The sequence below is a fragment of the Neurospora hispaniola genome (assembly GCF_033458365.1).
Source record: "Neurospora hispaniola strain FGSC 10403 chromosome Unknown B0T23scaffold_2, whole genome shotgun sequence".
Taxonomy (NCBI): Eukaryota; Fungi; Ascomycota; class Sordariomycetes; order Sordariales; family Sordariaceae; genus Neurospora; species Neurospora hispaniola.
Window position 1 is genome coordinate 2,859,305 of NW_026944407.1, and position 24,803 is coordinate 2,884,107.

The 24,803-nt window shown below is 51.9% G+C and overlaps 5 protein-coding genes across 5 annotated transcripts; 4 read left to right on the plus strand and 1 right to left on the minus strand.

Annotated features, from left to right (window-relative positions):
• Positions 1-1,562: 1,562 nt before the first annotated feature.
• B0T23DRAFT_310270 (glycosyltransferase family 20-domain-containing protein) lies at positions 1,563-4,651 on the plus strand (the record flags this gene model as incomplete). The annotated part of the gene is made up of 4 exons (XM_062834577.1): positions 1,563-1,585; positions 1,758-4,423; positions 4,499-4,535; positions 4,588-4,651. The coding sequence occupies 4 exons, from the start codon at positions 1,563-1,565 to the stop codon at positions 4,649-4,651; spliced, it is 2,790 nt and encodes a 929-aa protein (XP_062695677.1).
• A 3,378-nt stretch (positions 4,652-8,029) lies between these two features.
• On the plus strand, positions 8,030-10,176 carry B0T23DRAFT_83001 (branched-chain amino acid aminotransferase II). The gene is made up of 3 exons (XM_062841861.1): positions 8,030-8,190; positions 8,391-9,163; positions 9,542-10,176. Exons 1-3 carry the CDS (start codon positions 8,121-8,123, stop codon positions 9,938-9,940), a joined length of 1,242 nt encoding a protein of 413 aa, XP_062695678.1. The 5' UTR covers positions 8,030-8,120; the 3' UTR covers positions 9,941-10,176.
• A 2,652-nt stretch (positions 10,177-12,828) lies between these two features.
• B0T23DRAFT_83035 (potassium transporter hak-1) lies at positions 12,829-15,852 on the plus strand. Its single transcript, XM_062841862.1, has 3 exons — positions 12,829-13,444; positions 13,530-13,716; positions 13,805-15,852. Exons 1-3 carry the CDS (start codon positions 13,023-13,025, stop codon positions 15,764-15,766), a joined length of 2,571 nt encoding a protein of 856 aa, XP_062695679.1. The 5' UTR covers positions 12,829-13,022; the 3' UTR covers positions 15,767-15,852.
• A 62-nt stretch (positions 15,853-15,914) lies between these two features.
• On the plus strand, positions 15,915-20,877 carry B0T23DRAFT_438241 (muts domain V-domain-containing protein). Its single transcript, XM_062840651.1, has 8 exons — positions 15,915-16,686; positions 16,762-18,086; positions 18,139-18,507; positions 18,560-18,901; positions 18,954-19,053; positions 19,102-19,843; positions 19,899-20,047; positions 20,105-20,877. The coding sequence occupies exons 1-8, from the start codon at positions 16,365-16,367 to the stop codon at positions 20,710-20,712; spliced, it is 3,957 nt and encodes a 1,318-aa protein (XP_062695680.1). The 5' UTR covers positions 15,915-16,364; the 3' UTR covers positions 20,713-20,877.
• A 453-nt stretch (positions 20,878-21,330) lies between these two features.
• On the minus strand, positions 21,331-24,703 carry B0T23DRAFT_333249 (uncharacterized protein). The gene is made up of 3 exons (XM_062835759.1): positions 24,266-24,703; positions 21,911-24,195; positions 21,331-21,835 (listed from the first exon to the last, which is right to left on the minus strand). The coding sequence occupies exons 1-3, from the start codon at positions 24,404-24,406 to the stop codon at positions 21,469-21,471; spliced, it is 2,793 nt and encodes a 930-aa protein (XP_062695681.1). The 5' UTR covers positions 24,407-24,703; the 3' UTR covers positions 21,331-21,468.
• Positions 24,704-24,803: the final 100 nt, after the last annotated feature.

Here is a 24,803-nt window from a genome sequence, read left to right on the forward strand (position 1 = left end):
AAGAGGTACCGGAAAAGAGGCCGTGTTCTGCTTTTCGAGAATTTGTATGGCCCAGCCCATCTCGGACTGGCTTGTGGGATTTCTATTTGGTATCCCCGGCCCATACGGCCCCGCCTTCCCGTCGACACATCCTCGATCGAATCGAGTGATCCGCGGCCCAAAATAAGAATCACCGAAGCCCCTCCACTCTTCCATGTGTTTCGTGATTTCCATTTTGCTGGAGTCCTCACATCCCCGGTCATCATCTTCATCGAAACGCGCCATTCTGTCGTCCTTGACTCTTTCCCACAATACCCGAAGCTACCTCTGTCTGCCTCTGTTCCTGTTATCATCAGCAACGTGACCCATTCCCGGACAAAAAGGTCCTATCATCCCTCAAGACCAAACCAATAGTTCTTGCCCTTCTCCAAGTAAGTGAGTTTTGTTCAGTTTCCATTATACATGTCCCCAGTTTGCATTACACCGACATGTCCCATTGACGTGATCGTGCCGCTCCTGAGCTGGGAAACTACCATGCTGTCGAGCCGGTCTTGCCTTTTTGTTCACTGTGAGTACCGTGGGCATGCTACCTACCTAGGTAGGAACGGAAATAGGGCCAGCAGCGGGATGGCAGGTCACTCGGTTTCTTTGTGCATTAGCTAGCTCGCTGCTTGTTACGTCAGTGTCGGTCAATGCAGTCTTTTCAAGCTGGGCTCCACTACAACGCCGGGCTGCTCAAGTTCCTCAGCACTACATTCGTCATCGCCCTGTTTCTTTACCCGGCTCGTCCAGTCGACGGCCGTCTACAAGCAACTGTTTCGATACCTTTTTGGGCAGCTTCACCCAACTACCCCGCTGCATGTGTCTGGGCAGAAGATGTCAAGGAATTGCATCCAATTGGGCTGACACTCGATAAATAAATAAAAAGTTTCCTTTCTTCTTCCTCCCAAAGCAAGAATCACGTCTTTGAACCCAGTCCATTACATCCATCCACTGCCACTTCCTTCACCGGTATTATCCCCCTGGCAGCAGAGACCCAAGAGTAATCGCGCCTTCCAGCCCAAGCACTACTTTGAAACTAAGGTATGCTGCCTACCCTGCCCGTGACCCCGTGGTCTTGGTCATGCTCTATGTACTAGCTTCTCCCGTGTCCTTTGGTCATTTTTTTTTCTCACATTCCACCAAATCACATCCCTTCTTCTTCCCTTTTAACTAACCTAAGAGTCCCCCTCCTCAGGCGGAAGCTCGACCATCTCCAACCTCCTCAACTTCTGCCGAGTCCCGCATTCTTGACTCGTCCTTCCTTACGCACGTCCATTGTCTGCACCGCTCTCTCGTCTTGTTCGCCTTCGACATAGAACGCCCGGTTTCTGCGCCTCACAGATTCTGACGCGACCAAAAAGTCCTGATACAGCCCTCGACGCCCTCGAGCTCGGCGACGCGTTCACTGCCATATCTGATGAGCACAATAGACGACCGATAGCAGACATCTCGGTCGCCGTCACCTCCATCAAATCTATATACCATTTCAGCAGATTATACCGTCTTTTCAAGTTTCGACAAAGCACTAACAGCCGCCCACCATGACTGTGTTCATTGCCTCGCTGTAAGTTCTCACCAGTTTGGACTCTTTTTTACATTCCATGCGTTTGCATTGCATCTCTGCACCAGGCTACCTTGTCCGACCCTTCTAACCCCTCGGATGGGTGGGTCCGGACAATGAAAAGATGCGAACGAGGGCATGGATATATTTACTGACTTACCGGAAACCTTTACAGCTTTCTTCCCAAGACCGTTCATTTCAACCTGCCTGGTGCCCGGCCAAGAGGGGCTTCAGCCTCCCAGAAGCCGGCCAGCAAGGCCAAAAAGCTCGCCCCCAACACTCCTCCCAGCCTCTTCCAGCCTGCGCCTAGTCACATTACTCCTCCGCACACACCGACGGAAGACCGCAAGCATCATGACCCTTGGGCAAACGAGGATGGGTTAAAGGTGCAAATTCCCCAAATGCCCTTCTCTCCCGATGGTAGCTACCGTGCTCCAATCGATCGAAGCTCTCCGACATGGGGCGGCCGGCCGGACCAGCCGATGTCCCGTGCGAACTCTCCCCCGCCTCCTTCCCTGATCAACAGCAGCCGTGCTCTGAACCAGAAGGCCAGAGAAATGGGTCGCCAAGGCATCACGCAGCCACGGAGCCTCGTGAGAAGTGAAAGCCATGATCGAGTGTTCGCACACGCCGACTGGAAGATCGTTAGCGCCGATCAGGGTAACGGTGGCTTGCGCAACGCCGCCGAGGCAGCTGCCAGGGATGGCAAGCTTGGAGAGTACACATGGATTGGCACGTTGGGCATGCCCACGGATGCTCTCCAAGGTACTCAGCAACTTCAGGACATCGATGACAGACTTGCCACTGAGCACGACATGCTGGCTGTTTTCTGTTCAGACAAAGACTTCGACGGTCATTATTCCCACTTTTGCAAGCAGATCTTGTGGCCCGTTTTCCACTACCAGATTCCGGACAACCCAAAGAGCAAGGCGTACGAGGATCACTCATGGAAGTACTACGTAAACGTCAACCAGGCGTTTGCCGACAAGATTGTTAAGAACTGGAAAAAAGGAGACACGGTCTGGATCCACGATTACCACCTCCTCTTGGTCCCTGGAATGATTAGGAAGAAGATTCCCGAAGCCAAGATTGGGTTCTTCCTGCACGTTGCCTTCCCTTCTTCGGAGGTCTTTAGATGTCTAGCTGTTCGCAAGGAGTTGCTTGAAGGCATGCTCGGCGCCAACCTCATTGGATTCCAGATCCGTGAGTATGCCAGACATTTCCTCCAAACTTGCAGCCGCATTCTGAGCGTTGAGGCCACCCCGGATGGTCTTCAGCTCGAGGACCGTTTTGTCGACGTCATCAACCTCCCGATCGGTATTGACCCTGTTAGCCTCAGTCGTCACCGTGGTGAGAGTGAAGTTAAGCGCTGGCTGGACATCATGCGTGAGCGCTATGCAGGCAAGAAGCTCATCGTAGCGCGCGACAAGCTTGACCACGTCCGCGGCGTGCGCCAGAAGCTCCTCTCTTACGAGATGTTCTTGAACATGAACCCTGAGTGGAGGGACAAGGTCGTTCTGATTCAGGTTGCCCTTTCAACAAGCGAAAAGAGCGAGTTGGACGCTACCGTTTCTGACATTGTGACCCGCGTCAACTCTTCGTGGGCCAACTTGGCATATCAACCTGTGGTCTACCTCAAGCAGGACATCGACTACGCCCAGTACCTTGCGTTATTGAGCATTGCTGATGCTCTCATGATCACCAGTCAACGTGAAGGCATGAACCTTACATCCCACGAATATCTTTTCTGCCAGGATGGCAAGTTCAGCGAGAAGAAGCACGGCTCATTGATCCTTTCTGAGTTCACGGGTACTTCCTCGTTGTTCAACGGAAATGAGCTGTCGGTGAACCCTTGGGATTACAGGGCTTGTGCAGATGCCATCAAGAAGGCTCTCGAGATGGAAGGCGAGGAGAAGGAGCGCCGCTGGAAGAACCTATACGAGGCCGTCAACGTTCACACAGGCTCGCATTGGTTCTCAGAGTTCATGCTCCGCCTAGATAAGGTCTACGAGGAGCAACATAGCCGCGACCAGACCGCAGTACCTCGCCTCTCGATGACCACGTTGTTGCAGCAATACGAGCGCACTAAACGCCGCCTTTTCATCATTGACTTTGAGGGAACCCTTGTCAGCTGGGGCCCCGTTAATCAAATCATTCCGGTCAGCCCTCAACGCACCCTGGATGTTCTCAACGATCTTCTGCTCGATGAGCGCAACACTATTTATGTTATGTCTGGTAGACGTCCAGAGGAGCTGGATCGTATCTTCCGTCGCGTTACTAACCTCGGCTTGATCGCCGAAAGCGGATGCTACCTCAAGGACTGCGGAAGCAACACTTGGACCGAAATGGCCGATTCCAACAAGATCCGCTCTTGGAAGAGTTCACTCCAGGACATCATGACCTACTACTTGGAGCGTACGCCGGGAGCGGCGATTGAGGAACGTCGCTGCTCCTTGGTGTTCCACTACAAGTCTGCGGATGATTACGAGACGGCCGCTACACAAGCTTCCGACTTAGCCAGCCACATCAATGACGCCTGCGAGGACCAACGCGTTCACGCCATTCCGATGGACGGTTGCGTGCTTGTTGAGCCCATAGACTGGACCAAGAGCACCGCGGCCCAGAAGATCTTTGATGACTTGCAGAAACGGATGGGGCCGGATGAGAAGCACAAATCACCGGTTGACTTCCTCATGGTTGTTGGCGACGGTCGTGACGACGAGAAGGTCTTCAAGTGGGCCAACCAGTTGGGCACTGATGGAACAGTACAGGAGGTGGTGACTGTCAGCCTTGGCAATAGAAACACTGAGGCTAAGACGACGTTGACCCAGGGCGTTAGTGGTAAGCAGATCTCTCATTTGTTTCTCTCGTTTTTGTTCTGAACCAGTTACTAATGTGGTTTATGTAATTTGGTAGGCGTTCTCGCAGCTCTCCAGAAGCTATCCCAAGTCGTGTAAGCAGTAGCCTTCTCTTTGAGGCCACATTTACCGACTCATGACATATAGGGTTCCTGCTGAGCATCAGCGTCGTCGAAGTTCTATAACTGTTCCGTCTCTCGTCAATATGTGAGCAATCCGGGCGTTGCTTGTTTGCTTTGCTGCAGCATCCCCCCTTTTGCGTGGCGTTTTGCGTTGGTGGAATTTTTGGCATTTTGTATCGCAAGTCCTCTCCAGTATTGGAGGGTGCCTGCTTTCAATGCCTTCTCTCCTTTTATGATTTGTTTTCTTTTCACTTCATTTTCGTCAATTTTTTCTTGCAGCACCACACACATGTTCATCGATATGCCCAGCGACCTGCGATCATCAAGCACTGCATGGCAAAATCTGAAAGCTAAGGGAACTCATTTAGCGACAGAAAGGACACGGTCTTGACGAACACGACAATGGGCGGCGGTGTATACATGTATGGTGGTGATTCTCTTTCTTCTTTTACGGCAACAATGACACGTGGTATGGAAAGCATGGGATTATGGGAAACGGAAAATGGGGCGCATCATGATCATTCTTACACTGCACCACAAGGTAGTATATATATATAGAATAAGGTACCTAGCCAGGCGCTGGCATGGTTCATCGGTTTCTTATACGGCTTCTCTTTTTTCGTCTGTTTGTGTTTTCTTGTCGAGATAACTTGAACGTATTTGTGATATGCGTCGAGACAAGCCGCAAACATATGAATCAGATATTACTCACAGTATTGTCGGTACGGTTGTCCGGTCGAGGTTGTCACAAACAGCAATTTGACATGATGTGTGTGGACACTACTATAGAGGTAGAGAGCAAGTGAGAGAGGTGTATGTAGGACTGCACGCTGGGCGTTGCATTCGATGTATTTCGAAGACTAGGCACTCGCTCGCGTACTTGCCCCGTCGTACGATGCAATGCTTATATGTACCTATTAATACTACTTCCAGCCTCAAAACTCCCGTCTCGGTCATATAAGGAAGAGAGAATATAGACGGTCATTGAGGGAAATGTCGCGATGGTGACGATGACATCACTTCCCCAGAACTGTCCACATCTTCGTTGCTACCTAGCTGTATTGTTCATAAAGGACAGCATCCCTGACCTCCCACTGCGGAATGCCCCTGGGCTATGATGCTTAGTGCGGGGCAGGGCAGGTGAAGAAATGGCGGGGCAGTAAAGTGCTGTGTCATCAATCAACCCCTGTCAACTTACACGTACCTACGGCAACGATATCGGGCGTCCGGCATTGATGCATGCGTCTCGGCCGTATATCGGAGAGCCGCAGGATCCTTGGGAACCTCGATGACTGAATGACCGTTTGTCTCTCTTTTTTTTTTTTGGCCTTCTTTTCGTACTCTAAACAAGTTCTGAGCAGATAGACTTGATAATTCCAAAGTGTTAGCGGTACAGGTCAGTTACGTGCTTCTTCGAGTTAGGCCTGCAAATTGTTGCGGTTCGTCTGAGGGAAATTTGGTATTATTTATCCATGTTGCACAAAGATATACATCGCCTGAACTGTTCTGAGATTCATCTGACAATCTTGCGCCACTCTACTTGTCTTCTACCTCTACCAGTCTTGACCCCTCAGCTGGCCACCCCCCTCAACTGGCCACATCCACACCGCTGTTTCCCCTCATGCAACATCACCACCCTGCTTCTCCCAACAACCACAATTGCATCAAATCAAGCCCGATCGCGTTCGTTTCTACTGCAATGAGCTCGCCTTTGATTGAAGAAGCGCTTGAGGCTATTCGCGACGGACTTTCCCAGCGCGCAGCAGCGAAGAAGTATGGGATTCCACGGTCTACCCTCGGCAACCGTGTCAAAGGCATTCCTACCAAACGCGACGTCAAAATCCCCCACCAGAAGCTATCGCCAACGCAAGAATCCTTCATCTGCAGATGGATATTGAATGAGGAGAAGGCCGGCCGTGCTCCCAACCGTCGTCAGGTGTCAGGATTCGCGTCGTCGATATTGAAAAGAGGAGGCGACTATGACAAGCTGGGCGCCCGTTGGGTAGACCGATTCCTGAAGCGCAACCCCAATATCAAGACCAAGCTTTCGAAGCCGCTCGAGTCAGCGAGAGTTAGAGGGTCTACCCGGGAAGCCTTCACGAAGTTCTTCGACCTTCTGGAAGTCCAGATTCGCGACAAGGGTATTATCCCAGCCAATATATCGAATATGGATGAACATGGTCTTCAAGAGTTGGAATCTAAGGATGGCAAAGTGCTTGGGTCTACCCTGACGAAGAAGGCATACGTAACAACGACCGACGCAACCGCTTGGGTATCCATTATCGAGTGTGGGACCGCTGAGGGCAAGAGGTTGACTCCCGTTGTCATCTTTTCTGGTACCAACCTCCAGGGACAGTGGTTCCCTGACGATATGGACGATGAGCTCAAGAGCTGGAAATACGATAGTACATTGACTGGATGGAGCAATTCAGAGATTGCTTTACGCTGGTTGAAGGAGGTTTACCTTCCTGAGACCCAGGTTGATGGCTGGCGTCTCTTGATTCTCGATGAGCACTCGAGTCATCTATCTGACGATTTTCTCGTTGAGGCATTTCAACACAACGTTCAACTACTCTTTTTACCTCCCCATACTTCTCATAAGACTCAACCACTCGATAAATCCGTATTTGCCGCCGTCAAGTTATATTTTAGAGATTCAACAAAGGATTACGCTAGCTTTCCAGCATCTGCACCAGTAAATAAACAACGGTTCCTCCAGTGTTATCAGGAAGCATCACGACAAGGCGTGAGCTCCAGAAACCTCAGATCAGGGTTCAAAAAGACTGGTATATGGCCAATGAACAGATCTGTTGTGCTTGACGACCCCGACGCTGTCATCAATGACAGTGCCCTCCCTCTCCAGCCATCACCACCCAAAACGCCACCCAGAAACGAAATATCTGAGGTCAACCACATTTTCAAGACTCCCCAGAAGTCCAGGGATATGTTGGGAAGCATTCACAACAAGTTAGCTGCTGTTGACCGTGATATCCGGACTATTTACACCAAAGCAGCCAAGGCGCTTGATGATAAGAACGCTGAGCTCGCCGCTAAAGATCACCAGCTTCAATATTTACAGACCAAGCTGGAGTCACTCAAGCCACGGGGTAAAAGGAAGGTTAAAGAAGGGGGTAATGATAAATTTGCACGTGTAGAGAGTATAATCGAGGCTCGTGAAGCCTCAAAGCAAGCCCCCAAGCGCCAGCGGGTTGCTACGGTAACGACGACGTCGTCATCACTACAACCCATCGAGAGAGCTGTTGAGTCAATACTCCAGACCATTCATGAGCATCAGGATTAGTCAATAAACATTTCAAATGGTTGAAATCGCTGCAAAAATGGCCAATTTTCAATGTTATCCGACTACTGGTTATGGCTGGGGATGTGGCCAGTTGAGGGGGGTGGCCAGCTGAGGGGTCAAGACTGGTAGGTACCTACTTTTAACATTCCCGAAGCTGACAAAGAATCATCCCCAGAAACTGTTGACCAGAATACGTGCAACCTCTTCAACAATATTCGCTGTAGACCAGTTCTAGTTCCGAAAAAAAGATCCGCGCCATGGCGAACTTCCCTCCTCCTCCGGTCAGCACCATCGACTGGTCCAACGTCGGATTCAAGGTCCGCGAAGGTGGGTAGTCGAATAGACTCGAGTCCCTGCATCTCTTCTGCCAGATCCCTTCTACCTCTACACATCTAGTCGCCTGCGGCCATCCATGTTCCAATGTATCCATGGGTTGGACGAGAGAATACAATGGGCCAATCTCCGCGACTACGCGTAACACGAAAAAAGCAACAGTCCGCTAACGTCTAACCATTTTCACTTCACAGTCAACGGTCATATCGAGTCTTCCTACTCCGTCAAGACGGGAAAATGGTCCCCGCTCAAGTTCGTCAGCGACCCCTACTTGCGTATGCACGGTATGGCGCCCGCCCTCAACTACGGCCAGCAAGCGTACGAAGGGCTCAAGGCCTTCCGTCTTCCCGGCAACGACTCGATTGCCATTTTCCGCGCCGACAAGAACGCGAGCCGCATGCAGCACTCGGCCGAGTACATCAGCATTCCGCCCGTGCCGGTCGACTTGTTCATTGATGCCGTGAAAGCGGCCGTGGCTCTCAACGCCGAGTTCGTCCCACCCCACGAGACGGGCGCGGCCCTCTACATCCGCCCTCAGATCTTTGGAAGCTCCGCGCAGCTCGGTCTCAGCCCGCCCGAGGAGTATCTCTTCTCCGTCTTTGTTATCCCTACGGGCGTGTACCATGGTACTCACCCCGTCAAGGCGCTCATCCTGGAGGAGTTTGACCGTGCCGCGCCCAACGGTACCGGTAGCGCCAAGGTTGGTGGCAACTATGCGCCTGTGCTCCGCTGGAGTGACAAGGCCCGCAAGGAGGGCTATGATATCACCCTCCATCTGGATAGTGCTAGGCACGAGGAGGTCGACGAGTTTAGCACTAGTGGGTTCATTGGCGTTCTTCGTGGCGATGGGGGAGAGGATGACGTTACTGTTGTTGTGCCCAGCTCCAAGGCCGTGATTGATAGTGTCACAAGCGACAGTATCCAGGAGATTGGCAGGAGCTTTGGCTGGAAGGTGGAGAAGAGACCGGTAAGTGATTTCTGTCTGCTGCTTTCTATTTCCCTTCTTACCTCTACCTTGTGTCTATGCCGACCTCTGCCCGGTTTTGTCCTTGGTGTTTTGTGATCACGGCATGGTGCCAAGATCGGACCAGGGACCTGGGAGTGGTGGAGGCTTCGATTTCAGATGCAAGCCGAAAGCAAAGTGCAACGGAGGGCATCCTTGGTGTAGGGTCCAGGCCTTGGGTGCCTTACTACCTCAACCTTGCTAATACCTTCCTTTTTACCGGAGAATGACTGCCGAACGGAAGGAGTGTTCCACAACAGTCGGAGATATTCTTTCCCATGGATCTCAACCGGATATCTGGATCGGATCAGTTGCTAACACCCTATTTTACCACCCACACAGATCAAGTACTCTGAACTCCCCTCCTTCTCCGAGGTCATGGCCGCTGGTACCGCCGCCGCTCTCGTCCCCATTCGCTCAATCACCAGACGCGTCAAGACGTCATCTCCCCAGTCACTCGCTTCCAGCAGTGCTACCCAAGAGCACGCTCGTGTCTCCTTCAACAAAGAGGCCGAAGAGGAAACAGTCACCTACCTCCCTGATAACCAGGAGGACGCCGGGGACCTTTGCCTTAAGCTTCTCTCCCAGCTTAAGGGAATTCAGCTCGGAAAGATCGAGGATAAGCTCGGCTGGCGCTTTGCGGTTACTGAGGAGGATGGAAAGAAGGCAGAGAGTGCGGAGAAGGCTCGTTCTGATGAGGGTAAGGGTAAGGAGGCGCAGGCCGTTGACCAGATGGATTAGAAGACTAGCTGGGAGGGGTTTTCCTGGGGGATGGCATAGAGGTAGAATGGCAAGACGATACAGCGCAACGCCTGCTTCGACTTGATATGGCACATATGACAGGGGACAAAATTTTGAGCCCTTTCTTGCAAAGGTCGTCGTACATCTAATCGGTATTGCGATCTAGGCGCTCGAAGCACAGTGAACATTGCCTTAAGGGGGTTTGCGTGATGCACCTGGTAACATGCAGGTTGGTACCAAAGGGAGGAGCTTGCGAGAAAGGACATCACATGTCTAAAGGGAACTCACCGAAACACGTTAGAGTAATCGCGGTGCATGTGGGAAGATAAAAGGCGGGCTTCCAAGCTGGAGGCTTTGTGAGTGGTCTTTGCAAATATTTACGACTGCCCTTTTTTCGGCTCTTAGCTCCAATGGTTGTCTGGTCGCGTGTGACATGATGTGCCTCCGTCTTATCTGAACAATGTCAGACCACTAGAGGTGTATTACAAAGGCATGAGGAGATGAAGATAGAAAGAGCAAGCTAAGGTATGGCTTGAGGCTGTGCAAATCGTTCAAAATTGATGTCGCGAATTGTTTTCAAATAAATAACGTAAAAAAAGCAAAAATGTCAGAAGCTTCCCCGCACACAAAGGATGACATGCGAGGGGAAGCGCCTAAAGCGCCCAGGCCGGGAACGATGGTCGGGGGGTCGATCTAGGGGGTGGGTGGGTGGGTGGAGACCACCATTCCGTACGCCTTGACCAAATCTTGGCGAAACAACCTTATTTCAATGTCACTCCTTGGAGCGAACAACACCAAACGATACTTGACGATATGTAATTCCTTTGTGGTCTTTCTTTCCCTTTCGTACAATTCCGTCAGCGCTCAAAGGCCCTCCAGCGATGACTATCTTCTTGATGACTGAAGGTCTCACCCCCACCAGGTCAGACACCTCCACGTCCGCGATCCTGCCATCCAGTCGGCCCTCTTGGATCCTATCCGTCTCCTCACCGTCGCTTCGTTCCATTGCATATAAGAGTTCCGGGATCTGGACCTCTGCTTTTGCACAGTCGCAAAGTCGCACGCACGCCCCAAACGAACTGAAGCGAGATGTCGGTTACCCCCAACCAATCACGTTCCACCGCTTCATGAATCCGACACTGGGAAGTTGAGCCGCCTACAGTGTGTAGTGTACGCGCGATTTTTCTCTGTTTTCTGCTCCTTGTTTCAACCGCGGGTCACTGCCATCACCCACGCTCAATCCCGGCCGGTCCTGACAAGAGAGAGTGAGGAGGCCTCCCGGACCGGAAAGTTCCAGTCCCTCTTCTTCCCATCTAGTCCAGCCCTTTCAACAAGACCATCCATCCAGCCAGCCCACGTGCTACTCCTTGTTAGGAAACTCGAAGAAATTCGATGGAGTGAGTGGCAGTGCTGCTGATGCAACTACACAATGCAAAATACCAGACTTGCACATCAAAAGATCAGATAGGTACCTACCTAAGCTCCACGCACATGTCCAATGCTGTGTTGAAGCAGGATCGTCGCAAAGGAATATTGCAGTCCGGGCTGAGAGCTCGAGCTCGAGGACTTCACCCAGCATGATGGGTATGGAGTGGTTGGCATCGAGGGCTGGTGATACGGTGGACCAGAAGTGGGATGAATGGGGTAAACGAGATGAACGCCGACGAACAAGAACTCATCATCTTTGGTGGGAGGTTCAATACAGTCTTGTTCCCGGCTTCCTTGGACTGTGAGCATAGAGGTAGCCAGATCCCCTGCTCCAAGTCTCCTTCCTCGGGTCTCGAGTCCAGTACGACAGGATGGAAGTTGAGTGGGGGGGCTCAAAGCTATGCCTCCACCTCTTTTCCTTGCCCCCGAGTGGTTGAAGTTTCGGTATGCCTGATCTGGAAGTGTAGGTGGTGTTTGGAATGCTAATATCAGGTTGACTTTTACCCGTCTGCTTGTATCTTGTGGCATCTGGCATCATGCCAGGCGGCTTTGCTGTGAATGGACCATCATTCATCCCATGTCCAACTGTTTTTTTAGGATACACTACATGTATGTTCTTGACTTACACCTCGCTGTTAAATCGACAAGGTCGCTTGCCAACTCCAACGCACGCCCAGCAGGCATTATTTCTTCCACCGTCATCACCAGGCCGTGCACCATCCAGTGGGGTGCAGTCCAGTGCAGCCCTCTGCAGTGAACCCATAGCCCAAGCACAAGCTTAGGCCCAGCCTCATTGCTCAAGAAGTGTTATTGCTTTATGCATGCTCACTCAGTAGGTATGCGGTTCCGGGGCTTTCACAGCTGCTTTGCGTCAGACAGTCAGTCTGCCGTCTGTCATGTCAGCTGTCAAATGCCCTGGTTAGGTCGGGACCGGGAACTGGAATCTCCCCAAATGCGGGCAAGTTGCCCTTCTCACTACCCCATGCAACAAAAAAAAAAAAAAAAAGAAAAAGAAAAAAGAGAGGCGTTTCACAATACCACGAATATCCGGCGCTGATATCCCTGTCCGATCGATACCCTGCCTTGTGCGCCCCCCTCACGACGACGGCCGGACCTCCTCTTATCATCCCTGCCTTAGCTACCTGCCTACTACCTACCTACCTTACCTCCAAACCGGCCGGCCAGGCTAGCTTTTTCGAGCATAACGCTTATCGCTCCTCAAAGACTGGACGTCGGCTCGAGTCCACAGAGGATGACAGGGTTTGACGGGAGCCTCTCCCTGTTGGCGGGACTGGTTGGCCTCTTATTCTTCGTTTTTGCCATCCTTCCACCAGATACGAGTGATCCCCGACTATATAACCGGCCGAGGGAGCTGTATCGAGCTGCTTCAACTTGTGAGGGCCCTTTAAGCGAACAGTAGAACTCCCGTCTCTTTTGCTTTTCGAATTCTTTGTTGTGTGTGGGTGGTGGTCGTGCTTTCCATCGCCTGCGCTTGGTTCTTTTCTCCATACCTGCCTACCTACCTACCTACACTCATCGATCTATCTAGGTGTATCCAGATCCTTTGCAGGGTCCCCCCTTACTTACGTCCCTTACGGCACGTCTCTTTCCATCTCAATTGACTTCACTTCCATCTCTTCAGTCCTAAAAAAAGATGGACAACGACACTACAGCAGCCCCCAAACCAAGCTCGGGTCCCACCAACACGACCATCAGAATCGAAGAACCATCCTTCCCCCCTAAAGACACCAATGATCCCGACCGAGACCGAGAACCTGCAACCGGTGTCTCAACCGGCGTGAACTTTCGTTCGAGAGGCGGCTCCATGTCCAGCTGCCACCGCCCCGAGCTAGTCGGAGGAGTTTTCAACCCTCGCAGCATCATCTCTCGCGGGAAAAGACCGGCTGATAGTCGCTCTTCTCACGACAATGGCACGTCACAGTCGCATCTTGATATCGAAGAGGGAGATGATTGGCGGGGTGGATATGAGAAGAAGAAGCAGGTGTTTAAGGGACGAACTTTGCTTTGGTTGGCCTACCAATCTGTGGGTGTGATCTATGGAGATATCGGAACGAGGTGAGTGATGCGCCCAGATACCTTTTTTTCTTTTCTTGTTCACCCTGTCGATGACGATCTAACCACCCCTATGTCTCTGGCACAGTCCGCTCTACGTGTTCTCGTCAACGTTCACTGCTCCACCCACCCACAGAGATTTACTCCAAGTTCTCTCGGTTGTCATTTGGTCCATCACCATCCTCGTCACGTTCAAGTACATCTTTGTCATTCTTCATGCGGATAATGAGGGCGAAGGTGGTACCTTTAGCTGCTATTCGTTGCTTACCAGATTTGTAAGTATACTAAAGGAAGCCGTGCCTTCTTCATCTCCCGACTCCGTTTTGATCATAATCCCGGGGAGGCGGTTGCTAACAAATGCAGGCCAACATCACCGAGCGCGACCCGCGAGAAGAAGTGACTGTGCGGATGGAAAGACATCTAACCAACGAGCTCAAACCCCCTACCCGCAGTTTGCGCGCCAAACTCGAGGGGAGCAGGTTCACCCACGTTTTGCTCAAAATCATTGGCGTCCTTGCCGTCTCCATGGTCATGTCCGACGGCGTCTTGACCCCGGCTCAGTCGGTCCTCGGAGCCGTCCAGGGATTATCCGTTGTCAAGCCTGATATTTCAAAGTCCACCGTCACCGGCACAACGTGCGGCATCCTGGTCCTTCTGTTTCTGATCCAGCCACTCGGTACATCAAAAATTGCAACCACATTTGCGCCCATCGTCATCGTCTGGCTAGGGTTAAACTTTTCCTTTGGCATCTACAACCTGGTCACATTTGACTGGACGGTCCTGAAGGCTTTCAGCCCCTACTTTGCCTTTCAGTTCTTTATCGAGCACAAAACGCGCGCTTGGAAGATGCTCGGCGGTGTTCTTCTGTCCTTCACTGGCGTCGAAGCTTTGTTTGCCGACCTAGGAGCCTTTAGTCTTCATGCCATTCAACTGAGCTGGATGTGCTACACCTACCCCTGCTTGCTGTTGGCATATATCGGACAAGCAGCCTACATCAGTCACCACCCGGACGCCTACACGAACCCTTTCTTCAACGCAACTCCTCCAGGAACCCTTTACCCAAGTCTGGTCATCGCCATTCTTGCTGCCATAGTAGCCAGCCAAGCCATGATTACGGCAACCTTCCAGCTCATCAGTCAGATCATGAAGCTTTCCTACTGTCCGCAAGTCAAAGTGGTGCACACCTCACAGACCTTCCACGGGCAGATCTACGTGCCCTTTGTGAACTGGCTACTTATGCTCGGCGCAATTCTCGTCACGGCTGTCTACGGCGACACCGTCAAGCTCGGCAATGCCTACGGCGTCTGCGTCATGTTTGTCACCTTCTTCGACACCTGCATGGTCACTCTTGTTTCCCTCATTGTGTGGAAGCTCTCGCCCTTCCTGGTTTTCGTTCCCTGGCTGGTCTTTGCCTCCGTCGACGGATTGTACCTCTCGGCGGCACTAATCAAGGTCCCCGAGGGCGCCTGGTTTACGCTCACGCTTTCCGGTATTCTCACCTCGCTGTTTCTTCTGTGGCGCTTCGGCAAGGAGAACCAGTGGCGGGCCGAGGCCGAAGACCGGTTCAAGCCGTCGCATCTTATCGTCAAGGACAAAAATGAGGGTGGTCGGCTACGGTTGCAACCAGTATGGGGCGGCGACCCGCTCAGTTCACTTCGTGGGTTTGGCATCTTCTTCGACAAGACAGGCGTGATGACGCCTGCGGTGTTCACGCACTATGTGACCAAGTTTGTCGCGATTCCGGAGGTAGCGGTGTTCTTCCATCTGCATCCAGTTGAGGCGCCGACGGTGTTGCCCGAGGAGCGGTATGCTGTGTCGCATTTTACTGCGGTGCCGGGGTGTTATAGGCTGGTGATCAAGCATGGTTTCATGGATCAGGTGATAAGTCCTGACTTGGCGGCTTTGATCTACGAACAAATCAGGCGGTTTGTAGTGAGACAGGCTACAGAGAGAATGAGAGCGTTAGAGAAGTTGAGGACGGGCGAGGATACGGACTGCGAAGGGGAACAGGAGGCCGCAAAGGGGGAGACTTCTCACCGGACAGAATCGTCAGGGGCATCGGGTCCTGATAGTGTACTACTACCCGTCGAGCTCCGCGATGAAGAGGCGGCGGCAGAATTGGCTCGTCTTGACCGTGCGTATGCTTCCAAGATTCTGTACGTGGTTGGAAAGGAACAGATGCGAATCAAGACGGGTGCACCGATTGCTCGAAGGCTTATGTTGTCGGTGTTCTTGTGGATCAGGGACAACACCCGGGCGAAGATTGCGAATCTGCAGTTGGCGATGGATCGTCTGGTTGAGGTAGGCTTCGTCAAGGAGATTTGAAGGGACATTGAAAGATGAACTCGGTCTGGCGATGTCTATTCTGAACTGAGCTGTCATGTCAGTTTCCCATCATGTCAGCGAGCCATACCGAACAAGAAGTTGCCGACAAGACGGGACCAGTAGAGGTGGAGGTGGAGGATTATGATCATTGCAGTGGTTTCATTACAAGAAGTCAGCTGGACATCAGTTCATTACATGGGTACTGAGAGGAAGGAGCGAATGCAGGCGTGTCCTTTTGGCCCTCTTTTTTGGTGTGCCATAGGTTCATGAAGTGGAATTCTAGGAAGGCACATAAAGTTAGGTAGACGGGAGCATCGAAAGCACAAAGTTGAACCAACCCGGGCGCTCCTTCCTTCCATCCACCTTCCTTACCCGCACTTAGGAAAACTACGTTATGCGCCATACGCTGGATTTCCCCTCTGCTTCCAATTCATGGCAGTGTTGACTTTGCGCTCTTCCCAGTCCAAGACGCGTTCATCGTCGCAACACTTTCCCCAGATTCTCACTCAAAGGTCAACAACCAGTCACAAAACAACTGAACAACTCCCCTTTGCCCTCACCTTGACCTATTGACAGCAGTCCCATTAATTCCGGCGCCATGGGAGAAGACTTCCACGCGCACCAGGGTCGGTTTCCCCGCCATCTGTCCGACGACTACCGCAGGAGAGCCTTGTCCGGTGCTGCCATCGGAAGCGAGCCACGCCATCAAGCCTTTGCAAGAGGATCAGCATTCATGGATGATGTTGTTATCGAGTCCAGGCCGCCCCTTCATACAACTATGATCCCAGAGCCGCTCCGATATCCACAGCTGCCAACTTGCCCTCCCGCCCAGTATAGCTGGCAGGATCCTAGAGGCAGGCAGGTCCCGCACGGAGACCCTGTTTCCCAGAGTCATGAGCGCTACTTGCCTGATACCCATGGTACGACAGCAAGTCAAGGGTCAAACCCATCAAATGAAGAAAACTAGTGGCAAGGAGCTAACTTCTATGTGACAGGCAACTACGCCTTGCACCCCGTCAACACCTACGCTCCCCACACTCCCATCTCCGATCCCCGTAAGCCTGAATTCAGCTATCAACCCGGGTATGGCCCCGAGCACAGCTATAACCCGAGGTCCAACGGAAACTTCGCGGGAGCGAGTTACCCATATCTTGCTTTTGAGAACATCACAGCAACAAAATCTTGGGGTCCTGGATCAGGACCAGCACACATCACGCCCCAGCGCCGTATCACCGAAAGCTCATCAATGAGAGAAGAGCCTAGAAGAGATCTTTGCAGCTCCCCTTACTTTGGCAATACTTCAGCTTCAAGCTCTCCCAGAACCCATAATGGACGCCAACACAGACGGTTACCGCTAAGCCGGCCAGCCAGCACGAGCACACAAAATTCTACTCCTGTGAAGTCACGACGCTCAAATATGGGTGCGCGTCGCGACATCCCCAGAACACGCAGTGTGCAAAATGTACACCCATCTCCCCTTGGTACCACAAGCTCGTCTTCCTATCATCGGTATAGGGGAGAAGAACAGGGAAATGGCCGCGGCGCAAGTATTCTCAGAGCCAAGTACTCGAGCAGAGCTCCTCTAAGGGACATGAAGGAGTGTTCCGGCACGACTCCCGGCTCTCGAGAGATGAGTTCACCTGTGATGTCTCATTCAAGCTCTCGGAGCAGTACATCCAACTCGTTTTCTCAACGAGACACCTCTGAGACTACATTACGCCTACCACGCACCTCATTGTACGATCGCATTAGCAAGACTCAAGCAATGAGCACCAGATCAACCTTGCCCACGCCTGTCTTGAGTGACTCCGATTCCGACTCAGATGCTGAAGAGTCAAGCCTTGAGAAAAGACACCGCTTAGTTGGCTCCTCTTCAATCATAACTCCACAGAAAGAATCGGCCCCAACCGTCAGTACTGAAGAAAACGATCACGTCATCTGTGCTATATCAGAGAGTCGCTCTGCGGAAGTGGTTGGCATTGCCGTCATCAATATCACTACGGGACAAGTGGATTTAGCCAGAATTCTGAACGATGACAAGTACTTGTATCAGCGTCTGGGAGACACATTGTGGAAGATGTCGTCAAAGCCGGAAAAGTTCCTTGTCGTCAACAGCGTCACCACCAATAGCAGCAAGTCTTTACTCATTTCTTGTCTGGAGCAAGACTTCCCAGCAGTCCCCATAGTGCTTTGGGGAAGGGAACATTGGAGTGAGGCAGAAGGGCTCAGGATGATTGAGCGTTTTGCACTTCGGGATCATGTGATTGCTCTCAAGTCAGACCTTGAGAACAACTTCTACACTCCTTGTGCCTTTTCTGCTGTAAGTTATCGGCGTCATCGTGGAGATAAGACTGTTGGCTAACTATATCAAGGTAATGAAGTATGTACAGAACGAGCTGAACATTCATTTTGCCAGCAACGCGTTACGAATCAGGTATATCCAGCCACTCAACACCATGGGTATTGACCGCACCACCGTTGCCTCGTTGGAGCTGCTTCAAAATACACGACGAGCCACTGCAAAGAACTCGACGCTTTTCGGTATACTCAACAGTACCAAAACCCCCCAAGGACACCGCTTGCTACGCACAAACCTCTTACAGCCGAGTACAAACAAGGAAGAGGTTATAGAACGGTATGAATCAGTTGAGGAGTTGTCTACTAACGAAGAACTTTTTCGTGAGTTGCGCAAAGCACTCGAAGAGCTTGTTCGAATCGACTTTGAGCGCGTCATCGTATGGGTAAGTTGCTTTTAGCACTCTCAGTCCCTCTAGCATGCTAATTCTTTCAAAGATCAGCCAGGAACAACCCAACCCACGGCAGCCTCTGGAAGAGGGCGTTCCAGGATGTACAAATCAAGGCCTACTCCTACCAACCCATGCGGAGCTTACCAAAGCGGAACAGGAGCTGAACTCCATACTCATGCTGAAGAAGTATCTGAGTGGCATTGACGCATTGCATGGTATACTTGAAGCAGCTGGGTGCAAAAGCCGTCTATTGAGATGGATCAGGGATAGGTTTGCACCAGAGCACACTGAGCCCGTTCAAAGGGCCATGGAAGAGATGATAGAGGATGATGCCACCTACAGCAAAAAGCCAATAGAGTTGAGGAACAATCGGATGTGGGCCGTCAGAGTAAGTCATCTCTGCTTGGTTTTCGTTTACGGGGCTAATAGTTATTCGGCAGGCTGTGCGTAATTCCGTTCTTGGAAAAGCACGCAGGTCATTCACAGCTCTTACGAATGACCTCAATGAGTATTTTGATATGCTAGACAACCAGTTCAATGGTAGGTCAATCTCCCTGCATCAAGATTATCATCACTGACGCAGCTTAGAGGTTTTGGGAACTCGTGCAAACTTGTACATGGACAGCAACCGGCGGTATTGGCTCAGGTTTGATTACTCGGATGTCGAACGTGAAATACAACCTCAATCCGACTTTCAAAAGGGGAATTCCGGCGAAGTCAGCCACTGGAAGCAGGTCTCGATTGCCGGTCTCGATATGATTAACGGCACTAGGGATAAAAAGCATCTCAAATGCCAGACCACAGAGCTTCTCCAGAGGAGCAGAGCTATTCAGCTCCAGGCAGACATTGCAACGATGCAGAGCGATAGATTGGTTATCGAGCTCAAAGGGAGACTTCAAGAGCATTCGAGTCTCATGTTCGATATCAGCGATGCTATTGCATTGCTCGATATGCTTTGCTCATTTACACAGGCTGCCACTACCCAGGACTACGTTCGACCCATGATCACTGATAGCATGGTCATAAAACAGGCGAGGCATGCAATTGTCGAGGCACGGACAAACCACTATGTTGCCAACGACGTTTATTCTGGTGATCAATCCGGACGTTTCCAGGTGATCACCGGCGGTAACATGAGCGGCAAGAGCACGTTCATCCGATCGGTTGCCCTCATTCAAATAATGGCACAGATGGGATCCTTCGTCCCTGCGCAATTTGCGTCCATTTCCATCTGTGACAGAGTATTTGCTAGAGTCTCCACGGACGATGCGCCTGAGAACAACCTGGGAACATTTGGTGTGGAGATGAGGGAGACGAATGTCATCTTGAGGTAACCTTTCCTCCCTTACAAAAGCTCAGAGTAAATGATCTAATGGGATGTCTAGACAAGCCACAGCACAAAGCATGATCATCATGGACGAGCTTGGCCGGGGAACTTCTCCAAAAGACGGTCAGGCCCTCGCCATCGCTATCATCGAGAAGTTAATCAAGATGAAACCACGTGTCTTTTTTGCAACGCACTTCACTCGTATCCGTAGGTTCAAAATGGAGTCTCTCTTCGTTGATTCACCGCTAATCCCAGTCGTACTAGCTCAACTTTTGAACAAAATCTATCCGAGAGATGTCTTGAACGTTCATTTTCAAGGCCAAAGCCAAGCAGTAGGCCAAATCACCCAGATCACACTGCCGCACACTCTCGCCGGAGGTCCCGTGCAGAATGAGGACTACGGCATCGAACTAGCGCGCTGCGTTCTTCCTGGATCCATAGTGGACAATGCTGAGGAGGTTTTGAGAGCCTTGCGTGAGGGTCAAAGGCCACCGCAGAGTGGAGAAAAGGGAAGGGAGGCTAGACGAAGAAAGCTCACGCTAGCTTTGCCTGTTGTTATGAAACAAGCCCTCGACTCGACCATGGATGATGCCGCCTTGGGTTCGTACCTTCGGAGATTGCAGACCGAGTTCACGCTTAGGTGGTTTGGTGTTGAGGAGGGAGCAGAAGACGGTGAGGCGGAAGAAGTTGATGAAAACGCTGGAGAGGTCGGTGAAGGCCGTCCCGAAGAAGCTGATAAGGTTATGGACGTTAGTCAAAGTGGACGGAAGCGGCCTGCTGCTGAGAATGATGGGGGCGAGGAAGGAGGAGATGCTGGAGCCGAGAGTGATGCAGAACATGAAGGAAGACAGAAGCGGAGGAAGGAAGATTAGTCCAGGAAGGTGAAAGGGGTTCGAACAGTTTGAAGGTCAAAGGTTGCCGGATATCAGTCGGAAATTACTTGCTCACTTGTGAACACTTTGTTCCGAATACAAGGACGAGTGGGAAATAGTTTGTAGATGTAGCTGTCGAATTAAAAAGAAAATTGCAAAATGACATGAGCGCTTTCTTGTGCAGTGAGTTTGACATCCGCGGCGAGTAGCCCCAACACATGGCACGTTACAGCAAGACACCATTAAGCTTAGCGGTATTCACGGCGCTTTGCATCCCAATGAATATTAGGTATAAGACACCCAAAGGACCATCTTCGACGAATGGAAGTATGTAAACAAGGAAGTATTCCACTTTGGGCATTTCGACGACCACCAGCCCATCTAGTTTATTTGATCGATAGCAATGTTCTACAATGTGTAAATGGTATATAACACCCACGCCCATATGGAGAGCTTTTGTGTAAGAATGATGTATGTTTCTCATATCTCATGTCTAAAGCGAAAAAAAAAGGAACAAAACAAAAAGTGACAACTACGCCGCCCCAACGACCCAGAACCAACCAAAAAGGCAGGAGAGAACAAAAAAAAAAAAAAAAAAAAAAAAAAAAAAAAAAAAAAGAGAGAGAGAAACAGTACAATGACCATCAGCAGCAGCGAGCTGCAACAACGACAACACCAAAAAAAAAATCCGATGGAATACAGCAACGCCCTCCTTTTTCTTTCATCATCATCTTTTCTCTCTTTTCTAGTTCAGTTTCAGAACCCGTCCCTCCATATATGGGTATCACCAAGACTTGCCGCACTCGAAGCGTTACTCCTCGGCGTGTCAGCAGCCGGAGTCCGGGGCGTTCTCTCTCCTCCCCTACCAAGGCCGGTGTACATATCCGCGCCTAATAGGTCTGCATAACCACCACCAGTGTCTGCGCGACTCTGCGAACTACCGCGCGAAGTCTCGACGCGAAGTCCGTTAGCGTTGCGAGTGGGACGTCGAGAGCCCGAGTAGACGTCACTACCGCCCCCGGAGTTAGGCTCCTCGTCTGTGTAGCGGTCTTCTACATCAGAAAGGCTGGCGGAGGGGTAGAGGAGTGGTGGGGCGTCTTTGAAAATCCAGGGTTGTTCGAGGCTGTTTGGGGGTGTTAGCAAGGATGTATAGCTGGGGCGGGAAGGAGATGAAAAAAAATAAGAGGAAAAAACATACGGTTTCACAAGGTTTGGATTGACAAACTTGGCCCCCTTCTCCTTGTCTTCATCCAAGGTACTCCCCCTCCTAATGCGTTCCCTCGTCTCTGCCCCTTCGCCATCTAGATCTTCGTCCAAAATCGCATTTTCTCCCATGTCCTCGCCGCGCTTGATGCTCCGCAGCGCAATGAACTTGGTGAGCGGCTCAAAGTGGCGACGGAACGAATACCCGTACCAGACCGTGATAATTAGCAACGGGGAGACGAGCAGAGCGGCGGTAAACGCCTTGCGAAGTGCGAGGTAGCCCGACATGGTCAGCTGGAAGACCAGTAGGCCGAGCATGATGCGGTAGCAGATCATGTTCCAGGCGCCACCGGTGGCGTGCGCTGGCTGCTCCATGGCATACAGGAGCTGGTACTTGTAGGTAAAGTAGCCGAGGGTGAAGTAGGCGACGCCGAGGCCGACGACCTTGTAGCCCTGTGGCAGGGCGCTGTAGACGAGGCAGAGGATGAAGACGAGCAGGGCGGTGGGGAGGTAGAAGCCGTAGTAGAACATGGGCGGGCTGACGATTTGGGCGAAATCGCGTGGAGTCTTGGCGCCTAGGCGATTGATGGGGTAGAGGGAAACGCTGCCGAACTGCAGCAGGCGAAAGGGAAACAGGCCGATACCTTGGAGCATGATGAAGTTGGTGTAGAAGACACCGAGGTTTTCGATCTTGCTGGCCAGGGCGTAGGCAATGTATGTGGTGTCTTTCAGACTTTCGCGCAGAACATCGATGATAGAGGTGACGGCGCCAAAGACGGTAAAGATGAGGAAAATGTTGAAGAAGGTGAAGAAGAAGTTCTTGCTGATGGTGGAGAGGGCGGCGTCGCCGCGTGAGAGCATGCCCTGTTGGTACGAGAGGTAGTCGTAGAAGTACGGAACCGCAACGTTGAGCAACGACACAACGGCTGTGGGGAGACCGGTCTGGACAAGTGCTCTGGCAAGGTCGTATTGTTTGAGCCACTGCGCGAAGCCCTTAAAGTAATGCTCAATGGTGCAAATGCTCAAGAAAGATGCCAGGAAGGCAACTGGGACAAGCCATACGACGGTGAGGAACGCGACGAAGAGCGTCACTGCAACGGATCGCACCCGTCTGGTGAGGCGCGATGCGTACGTGTTTCTCCATTCGATGTCGGATGGCGCAGGGGCTGGTTTGGTTAGCAACTGGCCAGGATGGGGGTCAATGAGCGCCTGAATTGCCATTTGACAGGCTGCAATAGAGTCCATGGTCACGAAAGCAAGGTCGGTCGGCTCATAGTGCTTCTTCCTGGCGGCACGAATCTGGTCATCCAGGACACGGAGTTTCTCCGTGTAGTAGTCAATAGCATCGGTCTTGCGGCTCTGCAGGCGGAGGAAGCCGTACCAAATCCTAGTTTGAGGCCGCGGTCTCTCGCTCGAGATGAGATCAGAAGTGGTGTTGCCGAGAAGACGGCCGGTCTCGCCCGCTTCCTCATCCCCGAGATCTGGAATGAGGCGGCCATTCTCAAGATCCCCGTTAGCAGTCGTGTTTGGAGGCGGACCCCTCGCTATTTGCACCGGTTTCTGGCCCAAGTAAGCGATCCATGTCTCCTCTAGCTTGGCGAGGATAGCCTGCCGTTTGTCCATCAAATCGTCCAGCTCTTTCCACTTCCTGCACAGGGTGACGTTTTCGACCTTGCCAATTTCCAACTTCTCTACCAGATTTTTAATGTCTTTTTCTGTGCGCAGATCCTTTGGAATCCCTGACAAACGGAAGGTCCGGTCAGTGATGGTGGATTGTGTACCAAGGTAGTCCTGGCGTACACGGAGGACCTTGAAGGTCTCGCGATTCATCAAGAATAACGTAAGACCGGTGAAGAAGTATGTGAAGACGAGGTATGACCATAGGTAGCGCTTGCTCTTTTTGAAACTGTCATCAGGCTGGTCGGGGTCATCATCGTAAAGGGTTGTGTGGCCGTACGGGGAAGTATACTGGCGAAAGACTTGGGCGGGCGGGACCTCTGACGTGTTGAGGTCATCGGGGAAAGCTCGGTTGATGGGTTCAAGTACGGCCAAGGCGAAGAAGAAGACGATGACGAACAGCTTCATGGCCATCTTGAAGAAGTTGAGGAAGACGTAGGCGTCAAGGCCGGCCGAGGCGAGGACCTGCTGCTCGGTGACGCGATATAGGGTGCCCATCCATCCGAAGAAGGTATCTGGGAGTTGAGGGAGAGCGATCGAGGGGTCGGCCATGGACGCCCGCTTTCGCGAAGCGTAGAGAGACTTCCATCGTGGTCGGAGGGCCTGGAGATTGGGGACATGTAGGTTAGCAGATGATGATATGACGCCTTGAACGGTAATGTAAAGGACTCACGCAGAAAGCTAGAAAGGCCGAGATGCCCAGAGAGACCGAGATGATAAACTGGTACCAGGTGTCCTTGTTTCCCGGGCCAACATAATCCTCGCCTTCGCACCCTCCTGGGTCGCCATCTCCAGCCTCGAGGATCCAGTTCATGGCGAATCGCTGTGCTGTGGCCGGCCACAGGCGGGAGCGTGCGCTAGATCGGATATCGGTTTCAGCCTCCGGATTCGTGCTTTGAGGTTCGCGTGAACAGGCGGGGAGTTAGGCGTAAGTGGGATCGGGTGGTCGTGTAAACGCGGGCGACATTGGGATGTGGTTCACCCTAGTACAGCCACATCGTATTCGAGGAAGGAAGAGGAGGAGAAGGAGGACTGGAGGAGGAGGAGGAGGAGGAGGAGGAGGAAAAGATCTTCTTGTCAGGCTGAGGCGCAACTGAACCTAAGATGTCGGGTGTGATGGGAAATTTGGTCATGCAGCAGTGCAGCCGGGGGGGTTCGTTTTGCGGATCTGGAGGCGTGAGAGTGGTGCCCGCAGTGGTGCCAGGTTGTGT